General features: G+C 45.7%; 1 protein-coding gene across 1 annotated transcript in view; it reads right to left on the reverse strand.

The window, feature by feature from the left end:
* LOC146073361 (extracellular calcium-sensing receptor-like) overlaps window positions 1-15721 on the reverse strand; it is a 41095-nt gene that overhangs the window by 4847 nt on the left and 20527 nt on the right. The window contains exons 3-6 of the mRNA XM_083180538.1: window positions 6929-7171; window positions 4762-5053; window positions 2696-3064; window positions 568-795 (exon numbers count right to left, since the gene is read on the reverse strand). Coding sequence (XP_083036664.1) covers window positions 568-795; window positions 2696-3064; window positions 4762-5053; window positions 6929-7146 — 1107 coding nt within the window. The 5' untranslated portion in view covers window positions 7147-7171. The remainder of the gene's footprint in view (window positions 1-567; window positions 796-2695; window positions 3065-4761; window positions 5054-6928; window positions 7172-15721) is intronic.

A 15721-nucleotide genomic window follows, 5' to 3' on the forward strand; every position in this document is an offset into this window, starting at 1 on the left:
AATCACAATGCATGTACAGGTTACATACATTACATTGTCATCTAGAATCACTATAGACCACTTCTGACCAAACCGGTCCTCGAAAACTGCTAACAGTTCACGTTACTAGGCCAGCTAGCTGGAGCACAGGTGCAATCATTACTAACTGTCTCTTTTCCCAGACCACCTAGCTGGTGCACAGGTGTAGTCATTACTAACTGTCATGTTTACCAGCCCCTCCCCCCCCCAGCTGGTGCTCAGGTATTGTCATTACTAACTCACATTGTCATTACTAACCAACCTGGAAATGGACTGTTGGTAAATCTCAAAAAACTGTTTTTCATGTTTGCTGGTCAACTGAGCAGCAAAAGACAAAATTGGCAGGAGGCAAAATGTCAACCAATCTAGACCAAACCATAAAACTCATATCCAATACTCATTGGCCATATACTGTACAAACCCCACTACAGTATGTTGCTTCACCAATCTTGATGAATTAGTATTATGCTAAGCTAAACATAGCAAAGCTTTACTGGAAATCTCACCTGTTTATCTCCCAACCCATTGAAGCTCAACTGGAAGTCTCACCTGTTTATCTCCCATCGCCCAGAGCAACAAGCTTGAATTAATGTTCAGAGCTTGACCAAACGAGGTTGCGGTGTCAAAACTTCCGACTTTAACACTTTGCATGGAACCTTCAGCACTCATCTGCCAGTTCACTATGTCGTATACAGCTGGTGTAGCTCCAGTTTCATCAAAGTAAATTTGTTTCCCGGTGTTCAGTGTAGCCCTAACATTCTTGATATAATATAGGAGCTGGAGACAAAATGTTTTGTTTAATATACTGATATAAAACATTCCACTTGTTATTATATATGATGATCAGTATCAGTTGCTACCAAAAAGATCACCAAAGACAGCACTGATAAACAGGTAATTCAGTGTAGGGTTGGAGGTTTCTGACCAAACAGAGGACAAAAGGGTTGTCTGACCACACCAATACTGTTTTTCCACCAAAATCCCAGGTCGCACAACGGATTTTGACATGGGATTTTGGTGGATCCCTTTTGATGGTCCCCTATACCCCAGCCCTGTTTTCCTGGGTTTATCTCGGATTGATCCCATTTAGACTGAAATAGGAAACCCAGGAAAGTAGGGCAGCAGGGGGTGGTGGCACTGGCAGGAGGTCAGCAGCAGGAGGGGTGGGCTGGTCTGTGATGGGTGGGGGGGCACCAGCAGGGGGTGGGGGCTTTAATGGCAGGCAGGCTGGTCAGCGACGGGTTGGTGGGCACCGGCAGGGGGGCTAGCTGTCAGTGGCAGATGGGCAGGCAGATGGAGTCGCTTGCACAATTATCAGGGTCAAAAAACCTGGTTAAGAGCTGTTTCTATGGCTTTTTACCTGGGTTTAACCCACTAAAAACCCTGCTTTGGTCACTAGACCTGGGATTTTTACCTGGTCACCACTTCCACTGATAAAAATCCCGGGTTGGTTTGCATTCAGGGCTCTCCAGCCCTGTGCAGACTGAACCCAGCTGGGGCTGGAGAGGTCAGTCAGTCCAGGTGGGACCACAGTCAGAGCTCAGTGTGCCTGGAGCCCACCGAGTGCCAGGAGACAACTGAGGGCCATGAGGCCAGTTTGCTATTTTCTGTGTATTTATGTTGAACGTTGCCATTATTTTACACATTTCATTTATTCTGTTGCTGAATAAAATAAGGTTACATGAAGGTTTGAATTAAGCCAGCCAGAGAACCTGTGTAAGTCAAGGCCGACACCAAAAGGTATGGTAGCACTAGGTTGATATTGACAAAAGGTTGACACAAGCAATAGGTTGACAATTAATTTTTCTTATTTTTTTTTACATTGCCTTGCCTGCACAATCAATCTATGCTAAGCAATCTATGCTAGACAATATTGACTAAGCAGGAGAAAAATAGGGAGATTTTGGCTAACCTTCTAGAAGATTTTGACTATCTAGTCAAAATCTCCTGCCAAATTCTCACCGTGTGCACACACCTTAAGCGCTACAAAGATAAGCATTGCATGATATTATTTTATAATCTACTTTTAGCACTGGCAGGCCTCTACACCTTTAACCACTTTGTTTCACATTTCTTTATGCAGTTCACCACCATTCATTTTGTTTAGGCATAAGATGACACCATTGGACGAAAATGGAGTGCCACCCTTGCCAAATTGTCTTAACCTGGTGATTTGTGCTTATTCTCATTTAATTTTAAGTCTTCACAATGAAATTACCTGCCATGGGTTGAAATTCGAAATGTTGGTGCACTTCTTTAAAGAAACGGAACCATCTCCCACCTTGCACTGTTTCAGGTCTTCCAAAGCTTTGGCCACGACATTGACGGCAGCATAGAAATTGTTGGTGTACTTTAAGCTGGAGGCAAAGGAGTTACTGTTCATAATATTCTCTATAGTTTCATTTCCTGTGCACTCTTTAACCGCGCTCCCCAGTGCACTTGTACTGTTATTCTCATAGAATTTGCAACTGAACACCCTCTCCCAAAATAACTTCACCCAGTTTTGACCCAAAGATGTGAAAGGATGGGTCTTTTTAAGAAAGCCACTAAATCCTGGAATCACCTGATAGCTGGTGCCTAAACCAACAGTTCCAGATAGAGCCTGAAAATATTTTCCCATTAAGAACAAGGTAGTCTTGGACCAGCCTGCGTTGGCGATGAAAACCTTCCCTTCCACATTCTGTACCAACATCTCATTCATAACTGGAACCAGGTCAACATCAAGGGAGAAGACAACTATGACCTTAACGGTTGACTCCTTAATGACCTTGACTATATGGGGAGCATTGCGGTCTGATTGACCTAAAATAATGTATTCTGTAAAGGCCACACATGCTCCAGCTTTGATTATCTCTTGACTTATTGGTTGAATGCCCTGTTGACCATAGTCATTGTTTGCAGCCAACAGACCGACCCAGGTCCAACCAAAATGCAGAATAAGCTTAGCTAGTTCCATAGACTGTGCCATGTCACTGGCAACTGTCCGAAAGAAGGTGGGAAACATTACTCTGTTATTCAAGAGAGATACACTTGATAATGGACTGATCTGAAAATAAATAAATGTGAGTTTATTTTTAATGATCTGGTATTTCTCATATCACCTGCACATAAATCGTAAAGACAATTTAGCAGTCATGCATTAGCTACCATATAATCTATCTATCTATCTATCTATCTATCTATCTATCTATTTATCCATCCATCTTTATTTATTCATAATACAGACCAATATTTTGTAGGAAAAGGACTAGAAATGTATAATACGTTTGACTCAGCATCGTAAAGTTTGGTAAAAAAGAAAATCTACAAAAACAATAAGCTAAAATGAAATAGCTAATACAGTATAAAATTCATAATACAATATATTAGTTCATTCTTTTACACATTATGAGTACAGTTCAGAGCTTGTAGTCTCAGAATATAAATATATTGATTATTGAAACCGGTTTTAAGAGTAGAAGGGTAGAAATGAGCGTTGGGTCTGGCCGGAGGGGTAAGCGGCATACCAGCAGCCTGAAACAAGTCGTCCTCTTCTATTGTGGCATATGGTAGATCCCATTATGTCCAAAATGGTGACAGCCAATGTTTGACAATCAGATCTCCCTCCTCCAGGTGTAGTCATTAAAGTCCTGGGTCTCAGCACTGTAAGCTATCTGTTGTCTACACTCCAAAAAGCTGCAATCTCTCTTCCTGCATTTCCCATTGAGAAGGTTAATGAAATTCAATTTTGTCAATTTATACATAATATTCACCTACAGATTTTTAGACAAATTACAGTAAGGTATTAACAGAAGACATTTCCAGAAAGAATTCATTCTAAATTAACACAACTTGTAGATAGTGTTACATAGATAAAGTGCAGGGCTGGACTGGCCAATGGGGTCACAGGGGAAACCCCTGGTGGTTCTCACTGCTGGGGGCCCCACACTTCCTCCTCTAGTGATCAGGTCCAAGACTGTTAGGACTATCTAAGGTGAGCTGCAAAGGGTTTGGTTGCTCAGACGTCTGATGGTCCAACCAATGGCCCGGTGTCTGTTTACATGTGTAAGAGGCGGATGCTAGATGACGGCAGTTGGCAGTCACTGCACACAAAATGGCGGCTAAATCATTAGCATATTTTTGCAAGTCTGGTGCCGAATGGATTCACAGCTGGGAGCACCTCTGAACCAGGCCCAGAAAGTGGGCAGCACAGGCGGTGTAATGGTTAGCATTACCGCCTCACAGCACTAAGGTCATGGGTTCGATTCCCACCATGGCCCTAACTGTATGGAGTTTGTATATTCTCCCCTTGTTTGCGTGCCCCCACAATCCAAAAATATACTGGTAGGCTAACTGGCTCCCAACCAATTAACCCTATAATGTGTGTGTGTGTGTGCGTGTACATGTGGTAGAGATTATAGATGGTAAGCTCCACTGAGGCAGGGACTGATGTGAATGTACAAATAATCTCTGTAATTGCGCTGCAGAATTTGCGTGCTCTATATAAATAACTGTTAATAAATAATAAGTGAAATTTTGAAAGTTACGCTAAAAATGTAATAACTTCACCTTGTTAAAAAAAGATTTAATAACAAATATATTGTACAAAGATATTACTTAGTTCTAAGGCCTAGAAACAAAGCTAAGTTTAACTTAAAATATTTGATGTAAAACATTTTTTTTATTTTTTTACATTTATTTACTTATTTCCATTTTCACTTCTCCCGGTAATGTTACATTGACAAACAATCCTTGTCTGCATACCTGAGGGTATCTGAGGACCCCCAAAACATTGGCCAAAGTGATTGAGTTTGAGGAGAATATGGAGCCAATAACCGCAGCGAAGGATGGCGAGGTATGGCAGCGGTAGTTGGGTATGGCTGTGCTGGATTCCGACAGAAACTGCAAAGCTCCATGTAACTCATAATGAGGCACGCTGCATGTGTCGTACACCTGGAACCCTAAAGTGATGTTGGACAGAATATTAGGATTCCGGTTGATCTCCTCTACAGCAAATACAAGAGTCTGAAACAAGTGATAGTAGTCCAAGCTGAACCTTCAAAACAGAGATAGGGAAACAATTAGACATGGTAGAATATATTCCGACCAGTCCTGCTATAGGACTGCCGGACCTCCAGTTAAAATCACAACACACAGACAGACAGCACCAGAGCTCCAGTGATGCAGGCTACCTCCAGAGCTCTGGTGCTGGCTGTCTGTGTCCCTGACACCCTGGTAACCTCCTCTCACCAGTCACCATGAAGCAGCAGGGCAGACACAGCAACAGCCCAACCCTGCATGTGGTAGCTTCCTATTGGAAGCTGCTACTGCTCATCATACACATAGCTGGAAACTCCTCCCCCTCTTGGTCTGCCAGTACATGGAGCAATGACAGCAAGAGCTTCCAACCGGAAGACATTCTGTGCACATCACTAGAGCTACAGTGGTTCTATGGGCTGCTGTCTGTGCAGCCTAGAAGCAATTCCTCTTCAGTGAGCATGCCCAGACTTCATTGAGTCACTCATGCCCCTTTCAGACCGCACTAAAAAAGGTGCAGAGTGATTTTACCATTTCCCCAAAAAACGGTTTTTGGAAACGGTAAAAAAGCAGGGTCCTACCCGTTTCAAACTGTTTTTTTTTTTGGTGTCTCCATGGGTCCGAAACGGTATTCCCCCCCCGCCCCTGGGCAGCACAGGGAAGGGAATAATCGCGCTGGGGGTCCCTGCAGTGTATGTTAGATCAGTGGCGGGGTCCCTGCAGTGGATGGGAACTACTAGTTCCCATCCACTGCAGGGACCCCCGCCACTGATCTAACATACACTGCAGGGACCCCCTGCCCCCAGCATGATTATTCCCTTCCCTGCGCTGCGCTGCCCTGGTAGGATCCGGGCCGTGGGGTTGTGGGGCTGGCTTTTCCCCCTCCCCGTGTCCCCACCTCCAGCGTCTGTATGGCTGTAGAGAGCTGCAGATAGCCGGCTCCTGCACCCAACAGCGGAGCGGTGAGTGCTTCAGGGGGGAAGGGGAGGCTGCCCGGGGGTCCTCCTGGCAAACTGATTCATGGGGGGGAGGGGGGAGGCTGCCTGGGGGTCCTCCCGGCAAACTGATTCATGGGGGGGAGAGGTTGCCCGGGGGTTTTTAACCACATGCGATTGCTCAAATGCAATCAGCGTGGGGACTGGAGTGGGGATCGGAGCTGGCGGTGGCAGCGTCGGAGGAGCTGGCAGTGGTGGAGGAGCAGGACAGGAGTGCTGGCGGGGAGCGGGGTACATACCTGGCTGGGGACCGGAGCTGTCAGGTGGCGGGACTCAGCAGTGGCAGCATATGACTTTGAAGCACTGGATGGCCCTCTGATTGGCTGAGGCTGCTGAGAGAGAGCTCTCTCAGCCAATCAGCAGCCACCTGAATGTGAGGCCGCTGATTGGCTGAGAAAGCTCTCAGTGTCAGCGGCCTCGGGCCAATTAGAGGGCCGTCCAGTGTTTCAAAGTCCTGCTGAGTCCCGCCCCCTGACAGCTCCACCACTCTGGTCCCCAGCCAGGTATGTACCCCGCTCCCCACCAGCGCTCCACACAGCCACTTCCAGCACCCAATGTCTGGCATGCGTCATCGGGTGCTGCACTGGGCACCACTTGATGCAATCAGATGCGGTGTCCCATCGCATCTGATTGCATAAGTGTATGGGCAGCATTACAGCCTGAATCAGATGTGTACACAATGCTTATGTTCATGCAGCTGAGCATTTATCATGGTCCAACGTTCTCTATTGACGCCGGCTGCAATCAGCAGTAAACATATAGTGATTAGGATTGTTTCATGGAGAAGGGCCCCACACTGGTGTCTTGGCCTAGGGCCCCATGAGGTCTAAATCCGCCTCTGGTATACTGCCATGTCCAACCAGTTATTAAGCAGTTCAATCATATCATGCCTCACTTACAGTGTACACTTGGTCCTTGGAGGCCTCTTATCAAAAGAGATTTGTTGGTAAATCTTGTCCACGTGTATCGGTAATACAACTCCTATTGTGATATTCCCAGGTTGTGTTATACCCTCAAGCTCGGACACACCTGGGAGGCTGCATCTCTGATCCACCGAACAGATATCTGGAATCAGGTAGAACAACAGAAGGGTCCAGATGACTAGATAGCTGGTCATACTTTATAATGACCCGAGAAGAAGCCTGAAATGTCAAGAAACAGCCATTAATGCGTCACTACCAAGGCAGGTGGCAAAGGCCAAGGAAAGTCTTTCAAAGAAAATGAATAGTTTATGGATTAAATAATGTAATGTAGTCAGATTAAGGTGTGTATGGAGGAGAGTATATGATAGGCATGGCTGAAGATTGCAAAACCCATTACAGTAGGATGCCAGCTCTTGCTGCATTTATATTGTGGCTCTGAAGTGACATATGTTGCCATAGCAACCAATCCGATGGGCAACATTTATCACATCTAAAAACTCAGGTAAATGTACCCCCTAGTGTGCAACACTTAACTGTAGGAATCATTGGGCCAGATGCACTAAGCTTCAAAAGTGATCAAATGGAGAGTGATAAACAGCCAGCCAATCAGCTTCTACCTGCCATGTCACAGACTGTGTTTTAAAAAGTGTCAGATGGGAGATGATTGGTTGGCGGTTTATCACTCTCCTTTTTACCACATTTGAAGCTTAGTGCATCTGGCCCTTGTCTGTATTACACTCTCCCTCACCACAGAGCATCCCAATAACTGCTATACAATACAGAGACCATTACAGTGGCCACAATGTAATACAGAAAGCATCACAGCAAGTGCAAAGTAATACAGAGAGCATCAAGATGGCCAAAGGTGCAATGCAGAGAACATCACAGAGAGACTTACAATACTTATCATATAATACAGAAATCATCACAGTGACTGCAATATAATATAAAAAGCTTCACAATAACTGCCATATAATACAGAAAGCATCACAGTGACTGCCATATAATACGGAGAGCATCACAGTAACTGCCATATCGTACTGAAAGCATCACAGTGACTGCCATATAGTACCAAAGGCATCACAGTTACTGCAATATAATACCGAAGGCATCACAGTGACTGCCATATAATACAGAGAGCATCACAGTGAATGCAATATAATATAAAAAGCTTCACAATAACTGCCATATAGTACAGAAAGCATCACAGTGACTGCCATATAATACGGAGAGCATCACAGTGACTGCCATATAGTACTGAAAGCATCACAGTGACTGCCATATAATGCAGAGAGCATCAGAGTGACTGCCATATAATACAGAAAGCATCACAGTGACTGTCATATGATACAGTTACTGACATACAGATGGAGCGCCTCTCTTCTTTGGCCGGGGATCACCAGCATGTCTCCACTAGAGGGAGACGGGCTGGGATAGGGGGGGGGGGCGGCAGCGGGGTAGGGGGGGCAGCGGGGTGGTGAGGGGAACCGGGGAAAGCGCCGGGCAGCAGAGCCAGCTCCGTAGCAATGGGGCGCATGCGAGCACCTCGTGCGCGTGCGCCCCTGGTGAGAGCCGGCCACTGGTGGGGGCTGGCTGGCTCCATCTGTATAGTACAGAAAGCATCAAAGTTACTGACATATAGTACAGAAAGCATCACAGTTACTACCATATAATAAGGATAGCATCACAGTTACTGCCATATATTACAGAAAGCATCACCGTTACTGCCATATAGTACAGAAAGCATCACAGTTACTACCATATAATAAAGGGAGCATCACAGTGACTGCCATATAATACAGAAAGCATCACAGTTACTACCATTTAATAAGGATAGCAACACTGTTACTGCCATATAATACAGAAAGCATCACAGTGAATGCCATATAATACAGAGGGCATCAAAGTGACTGCCATGTAATACAGAGGGCATCACAGTGACTGCCATATAATACAGAAAGCATCACAGTGACTGCCATATAATACAGAAAGCATCACAGTTACTACCATTTAATAAGGATAGCAACACTGTTACTGCCATATAATACAGAAAGCATCACAGTGAATGCCATATAATACAGAGGGCATCAAAGTGACTGCCATGTAATACAGAGGGCATCACAGTGACTGCCATATAATACAGAAAGCATCACAGTGACTGCCATATAATACAGAAAGCATCACAGTGACTGCCATATAATACAGAAAGCATCACAGTGACTGTCATATAATACAGAAAGCATCACAGTGACTGCCATATAATACAGAAATAATCAACGTGACTGCCATATAATGCAGAGATCATCTCCGTGACTGCCATATAAAATATGTAGCATCACAGTCACTGCAATACAATACAGAGAGCATCACAGCGACTGTCATATAATACAGAATGCAACACGATTTCCACATTTATTTATTTAATTATTTATAAATAGTTTCTTATATAGAACACACATATTCCGCTGCTCTTTACAGAGAATATTTGAACATTTACTGAAAGAGATGTGTATAGATGAGGGTGTAGGATGGAGGTGTGTGACAGTTATGTGTATAGATGAGGGTTTAGGATGGAGGTGCAGTGACAGTGATGTGTATAGATGAGGGTGTAGGATGGAGGTGCAGTGACAGTGATGTGTATAGATGAGGTGTAGGATGGAGGTGCAGTGACAGTGATGTGTATAGATGAGGGTGTAGGGTGTAGGTACAGTGATGTGTATAGATGAGGGTGTAGGATGGAGGTGCAGTGACAGTGATGTGTATAGATGGGGGTGTGGGATAGAGGTGCGTGACAGTTATGTGTATAGATGAGGGTGTGGGATGGAGGTGCAGTGACAGTGATGTGTATAGATGAGGGTGTGGGATGGAGGTGCGTGACAGTTATGTGTATAGATAAGGGTGTGGGATGGAGGTGCGTTACAGTGATGTGTATAGAGGAGGGTGTAGGATGGAGGTGCAGTGACAGTGATGTGTATAGATGAGGTGTAGGATGGAGGTGCAGTGACAGTGACGTGTATAGATGAGGGTGTAGGGTGTAGGTACAGTGATGTGTATAGATGAGGGTGTAGGATGGAGGTGCAGTAACAGTGATGTGTATAGATGAGGATGTAGGATGGAGGTGCAGTGACAGTGATGTGTATAGAGGAGGGTGAAGGATGGAGGTGCAGTGACAGTGATCTGTACAGATGAGGGTGTAGGACGGAGGTGCAGTGACAGTTATGTGTACAGATGAGGGTCTAGGATAAAGGAGCAGTGACAGTGATGTGTATAGATGAGGGTGCAGGATGGAGGTGCAGTGACAGTGATGTGTATAGATGAGGGTCTAGAAAGAAGGTGCAGTGACAGTGATGTGTATAGATGAGGGTGTAGGATTTGAGGTCCACTGACAGGGATGTGTATAGATGAGGGTGTAGGGATGTGTATAGATGAGGGTGTACGATGGTGGTGCAGTGACAAGGATGTGTATAGATGAGGGTGTAGGATGGAGGTGCAGTGATGTGTATAGATGAGGGTGTACGATGGAGGTGCAGTGACAGTGATGTGTATAGATGAGGGTCTAGGATAAAGGAGCAGTGACAGTGATGTGTATAGATGAGGGTGCAGGATGGAGGTGCAGTGACAGTGATGTGTATAGATGAGGGTCTAGAAAGAAGGTGCAGTGACAGTGATGTGTATAGATGAGGGTGTAGGATTTGAGGTCCACTGACAGGGATGTGTATAGATGAGGGTGTAGGGATGTGTATAGATGAGGGTGTACGATGGTGGTGCAGTGACAAGGATGTGTATAGATGAGAGTGTAGGATTGAGGTGCAGTGACAGGGATGTGTATAGATGAGGGTGTAGGATGGAGGTGCGGTGACAGTGATGTGTATAGATGAGGGTGTAGGATGGAGGTGCAGTGACAGTGATGTGTATAGATGAGGGTTTTAGGATAAAGGAGCAGTGACAAGGATGTGTATAGATGAGGGTGTAGGATGAAGGTGCAGTGATGTGTATAGATGAGGGTGTAGGATGGAGGTGCAGTGACAGTGATGTGTATAGATGAGGGTCTAGGATAAAGGAGCAGTGACAGTGATGTGTATAGATGAGGGTGCAGGATGGAGGTGCAGTGACAGTGATGTGTATAGATGAGGGTCTAGAAAGAAGGTGCAGTGACAGTGATGTGTATAGATGAGGGTGTAGGATTGACGTCCACTGACAGGGATGTGTATAGATGAGGGTGTAGGGATGTGTATAGATGAGGGTGTACGATGGTGGTGCAGTGACAGGGTTGTGTATAGATGAGGGTGTAGGATGGAGGTGCAGTGACAGTGATGTGTACAGATGAGGGTGTACGATGGTGGTGCAGTGACAGGGATGTGTATAGATGAGGATGTAGGATAGAGGCGCAGTGACAGTGATGTGTATAGATGAGGGTGTAGGATGAAGGTGCAGTGACAGTGCTGTGTATAGATGAGGGTGTAGGATTGAGGTCCACTGACAGGGATGTGTATAGATGAGGATCTAGGAAGAAGGTGCAGTGACAGTGATGTCTATAGATGAGGGTGTAGGATTAAGGTCCATTGACAGGGATGTGTATAGATGAGGGTGTAGGATTGAGGTCCCCTGACATGGATGTGTATAGATGAGGTGTATGATGGAGGTGCAGTGACAGTGATGTGTATAGATGAGGTGTAGGATGGAGGTGCAGTGACAGTGATGTGGATAGATGAGGGTGTAGGATGGAGGTGCAGTGACAGTGATGTGTATAGATGAGGGTCTAGGATAAAGGTGCAGTGACAGTGATGTGTATAGATGAGGGTGTAGGATTGAGGTTCACTGACAGTGATGTGTATAGATGAGGGTCTAGGATGAAGGTGCAGTGACAGTGATGTGTATAGATGAGGATGTAGGATGAAGGTACAGTGACAGTGATGTGTATAGATGAGGGTGTAGGATTGAGGTCCACTGACAGGGATGTGTATAGATGAGGGTGTAGAATTGAGGTCCACTGACAGGGATGTGTATAGATGAGGGTGTACGATGGTGGTGCAGAGACAGGGATGTGTATAGATGAGGTGTAGGATGGAGGTGCAGTGACAGTGATGTGTATAGATGAGGGTCCAGGATGAAGGTGCAGTGACAGTGATGTGTATAGATGAGGGTGTAGGATTGAGGTCCACTGACAGGGATGTGTATAGATATGGGTGTAGGATAGAGGCGCAGTGACAGTGATGTATATAGATGATGGTGTAGGATGGAGGTGCAGTGACAGTGATGTGTATAGATGATGGTGTAGGATGGAGGTGCAGTGACAGTGATGTGTATAGATGAGGATGTAGGATGGAGGTGCAGTAACAGTGATGTGCATAGATAAGGGTGTGGGATGGAGGTGCAGTGACAGTGATGTGTATAGATGAGGGTGTTGGATGGAAGTGCAAGGACAGTGATGTGTATAGATGAGGGTGTAGGATGGAGGTGCAGTGACAGTGATGTGTATAGATGAGGGTGTAGGATGGAGGTGTAGTGAAAATGAGGTGTAAAGATGAGGGTGTAGGATGGAGGTGCAGTAACAGTAATGTGCATAGATAAGGTTGTGGGATGGAGGTGCAGTGACAGTGATGTGTATAGATGAGGGTGTTGGATGGAAGTGCAAGGACAGTGATGTGTATAGATGAGGGTGTAGGATGGAGGTGCAGTGACAGTGATGTGTACAGATGAGTGTGTAGGATGGAGGTGCAGTGACAGTGATGTGTATAGATGAGGGTGTAGAATGGAGGTGCAGTGAAAGTGAGGTGTATAGATGAGGGTGTACAACGGTGGTGCAGTGACAGGGATGTGTAAAGATGAGGTGTAGGATGAAGGTGCCGTGACAGTGATGTGTATAGATGAGGGTGTAGGATGGAGGTGCAGTGAAAGTGAGGTGTATTGAATAGGTGTAGGATGGAGGTGCAGTGACAGTGATGTGTATAGATAAGGGTACAGTATGGAAATGCAGTGACAGTGAGGTGTATAGATGAGGGTGTAGGATGGAGGTGCAGTGACAGTAATGCTTATAGATGAGTTGTAGGATTGAGGTGCAGTGACAGGGATGTGTATAGTTAAGGGTGTAGGATTGAGGTCCAGTTACCATTATGTTTATAGATGAGGGTGTAGTGTGGAGGTGCAGTGACAAGGATTTGTAGATATGAGGGCGTAGGATGGAGGTACAGTTACAGGGATGTATAGAAATGAGGGTGTAGAATGAAGGAGCAGTGACAGGGATGTGTATAGCTGAGGGTCCAGGATGAAGGTACAGTGACAGTGATGTGTATAGATGAGGTTTAGGATGGAGGTGCAGTGACAGTGATGTGTATAGATGAGGTGTAGGATGGAGGTGCAGTGACAGTAATGTGTATAGATGAGGGTGTAGGATGGAGATGCAGTGACAGTGATGTGTATAGATGAGTGTGTAGGATGGAGGTACAGTGACAGTGATGTGTATAGATGAGGCTGTAGGATTGAGGTCCACTGACAGGGATGTGTATAGATATGGGTGTAGGATAGAGGTGCAGTGACAGTGATGTGTATAGATGAGGGTGTAGGATGGAGGTGCAGTGACAGTGATGTGTATAGATGAGGGTGTAGGATGGAGATGCAGTGACAGTGATGTGTATAGATGAGTGTGTAGGATGGAGGTACAGTGACAGTGATGTGTATAGATGAGGCTGTAGGATTGAGGTCCACTGACAGGGATGTGTATAGATAGGGGTGTAGGATGAAAGTGCAGTGACAGTGATGTGTATAGATGATGGTGTAGGATAGAGGTGCAGTGACAGTAATGTGTACAGATGAGGGTGTAGGATGGAGGTGCAGTGACAGTGATGTGTATGGATGATGGTGTAGGATGGAGGTGCAGTGACAGTAATGTGTACAGATGAGGGTGTAGGATAGAGGTGCAGTGACAGTGATGTGTATAGATGAGGGTGTAGGAGGGAGGTGCAGTGATGTGTATAGATGAGGGTGTAGGATGGAGGTGCAGTTACAGTGATGTGTATAGATGAGGGTGTAGGATGGAGGTGCAGTGACAGTGATGTGTATGGATGACGGTGTAGGATAGAGGTGCAGTGACAGTAATGTGTACAGATGAGGGTGTAGGATAGAGGTGCAGTGACAGTGATGTGTATAGATGAGGGTGTAGGATGGAGGTGCAGTGACAGTGATGTGTATGGATGATGGTGTAGGATAGAGGTGCAGTGATAGTGATGTGTATAGATGAGGATGTAGGATGGAGGTACAGTGACAGTGATGTGTACAGATGAGCATGTAGGATAGAGGTGCAGTGACAATGATGTGTACAGATGAGTGTGTAGGATGGAGGTGCAGTGACAGTGATGTGTACAGATGAGGGTGTAGGATGGAGTTGCAGTGACAGTGATGTGTATAGATGAGTGTGTAGGATGGCGGTACATTGACAGTGATGTGTACAGATGAGGGTGTAGGATGGAGGTGCAGTGACAGTGATGTGTATAGATGAGGCTGTAGGATGGAGGTGCAGTGACAGTGATGTGTATAGATGAGGGTGTAGGATGGCGGTACATTGACAGTGATGTGTACAGATGAGGGTGTAGGATGGAGGTGCAGTGACAGTGATGTGTATAGATGAGGCTGTAGGATGGAGGTGCAGTGATAGTGATGTGTATAGATGAGGGTGTAGGATGGAGGTGCAGTGACAGTGATGTGTACAGATGAGGGTGTAGGATGGAAGTACAGTGACAGTGATGTGTATAGATGAGGGTGTAGGATGGAGGTACAGTGACAGTAATGTGTATAGATGAGGTGTAGGTTGGAGGTACAGTGATGTGTATAGATGACAGTGTAGGATGGAGGTGCAGTGAGAGTGATGTGTATAGATGAGGGTGTAGGATGGAGGTGTAGTGATAGTGATGTGTATAGATGATGGTGTAGGATAGAGGTGCAGTGACAGTAATGTGTACAGATGAGGGTGTAGGATGGAGGTGCAGTGACAGTGATGTGTATGGATGATGGTGTAGGATGGAGGTGCAGTGACAGTAATGTGTACAGATGAGGGTGTAGGATAGAGGTGCAGTGACAGTGATGTGTATAGATGAGGGTGTAGGAGGGAGGTGCAGTGATGTGTATAGATGAGGGTGTAGGATGGAGGTGCAGTGACAGTGATGTGTATAGATGAGGGTGTAGGATGGAGGTGCAGTGACAGTGATGTGTATGGATGATGGTGTAGGATAGAGGTGCAGTGACAGTAATGTGTACAGATGAGGGTGTAGGATAGAGGTGCAGTGACAGTGATGTGTATAGATGAGGGTGTAGGATGGAGGTGCAGTGACAGTGATGTGTATGGATGATGGTGTAGGATAGAGGTGCAGTGATAGTAATGTGTACAGATGAGCGTGTAGGATAGAGGTGCAGTGACAGTGATGTGTATAGATGAAGGTGTAGGATGGAGGTGCAGTGACAATGATGTGTACAGATGAGTGTGTAGGATGGAGGTGCAGTGACAGTGATGTGTACAGATGAGGGTGTAGGATGGAGTTGCAGTGACAGTGATGTGTATAGATGAGTGTGTAGGATGGCGGTACATTGACAGTGATGTGTACAGATGAAGGTGTAGGATGGAAGTACAGTGACAGTGATGTGTATAGATGAGGGTGTAGGATGGAGGTACAGTGACAGTAATGTGTATAGATGAGGTGTAGGTTGGAGGTACAGTGATGTGTATAGATGACAGTGTAGGATGGAGGTGCAGTGAGAGTGATGTGTATAGATGATGGT

Source organism: Crinia signifera, chromosome 4 (assembly GCF_055691185.1).
Source record: "Crinia signifera chromosome 4, ASM5569118v1, whole genome shotgun sequence".
Lineage (NCBI taxonomy): Eukaryota > Metazoa > Chordata > Amphibia > Anura > Myobatrachidae > Crinia > Crinia signifera.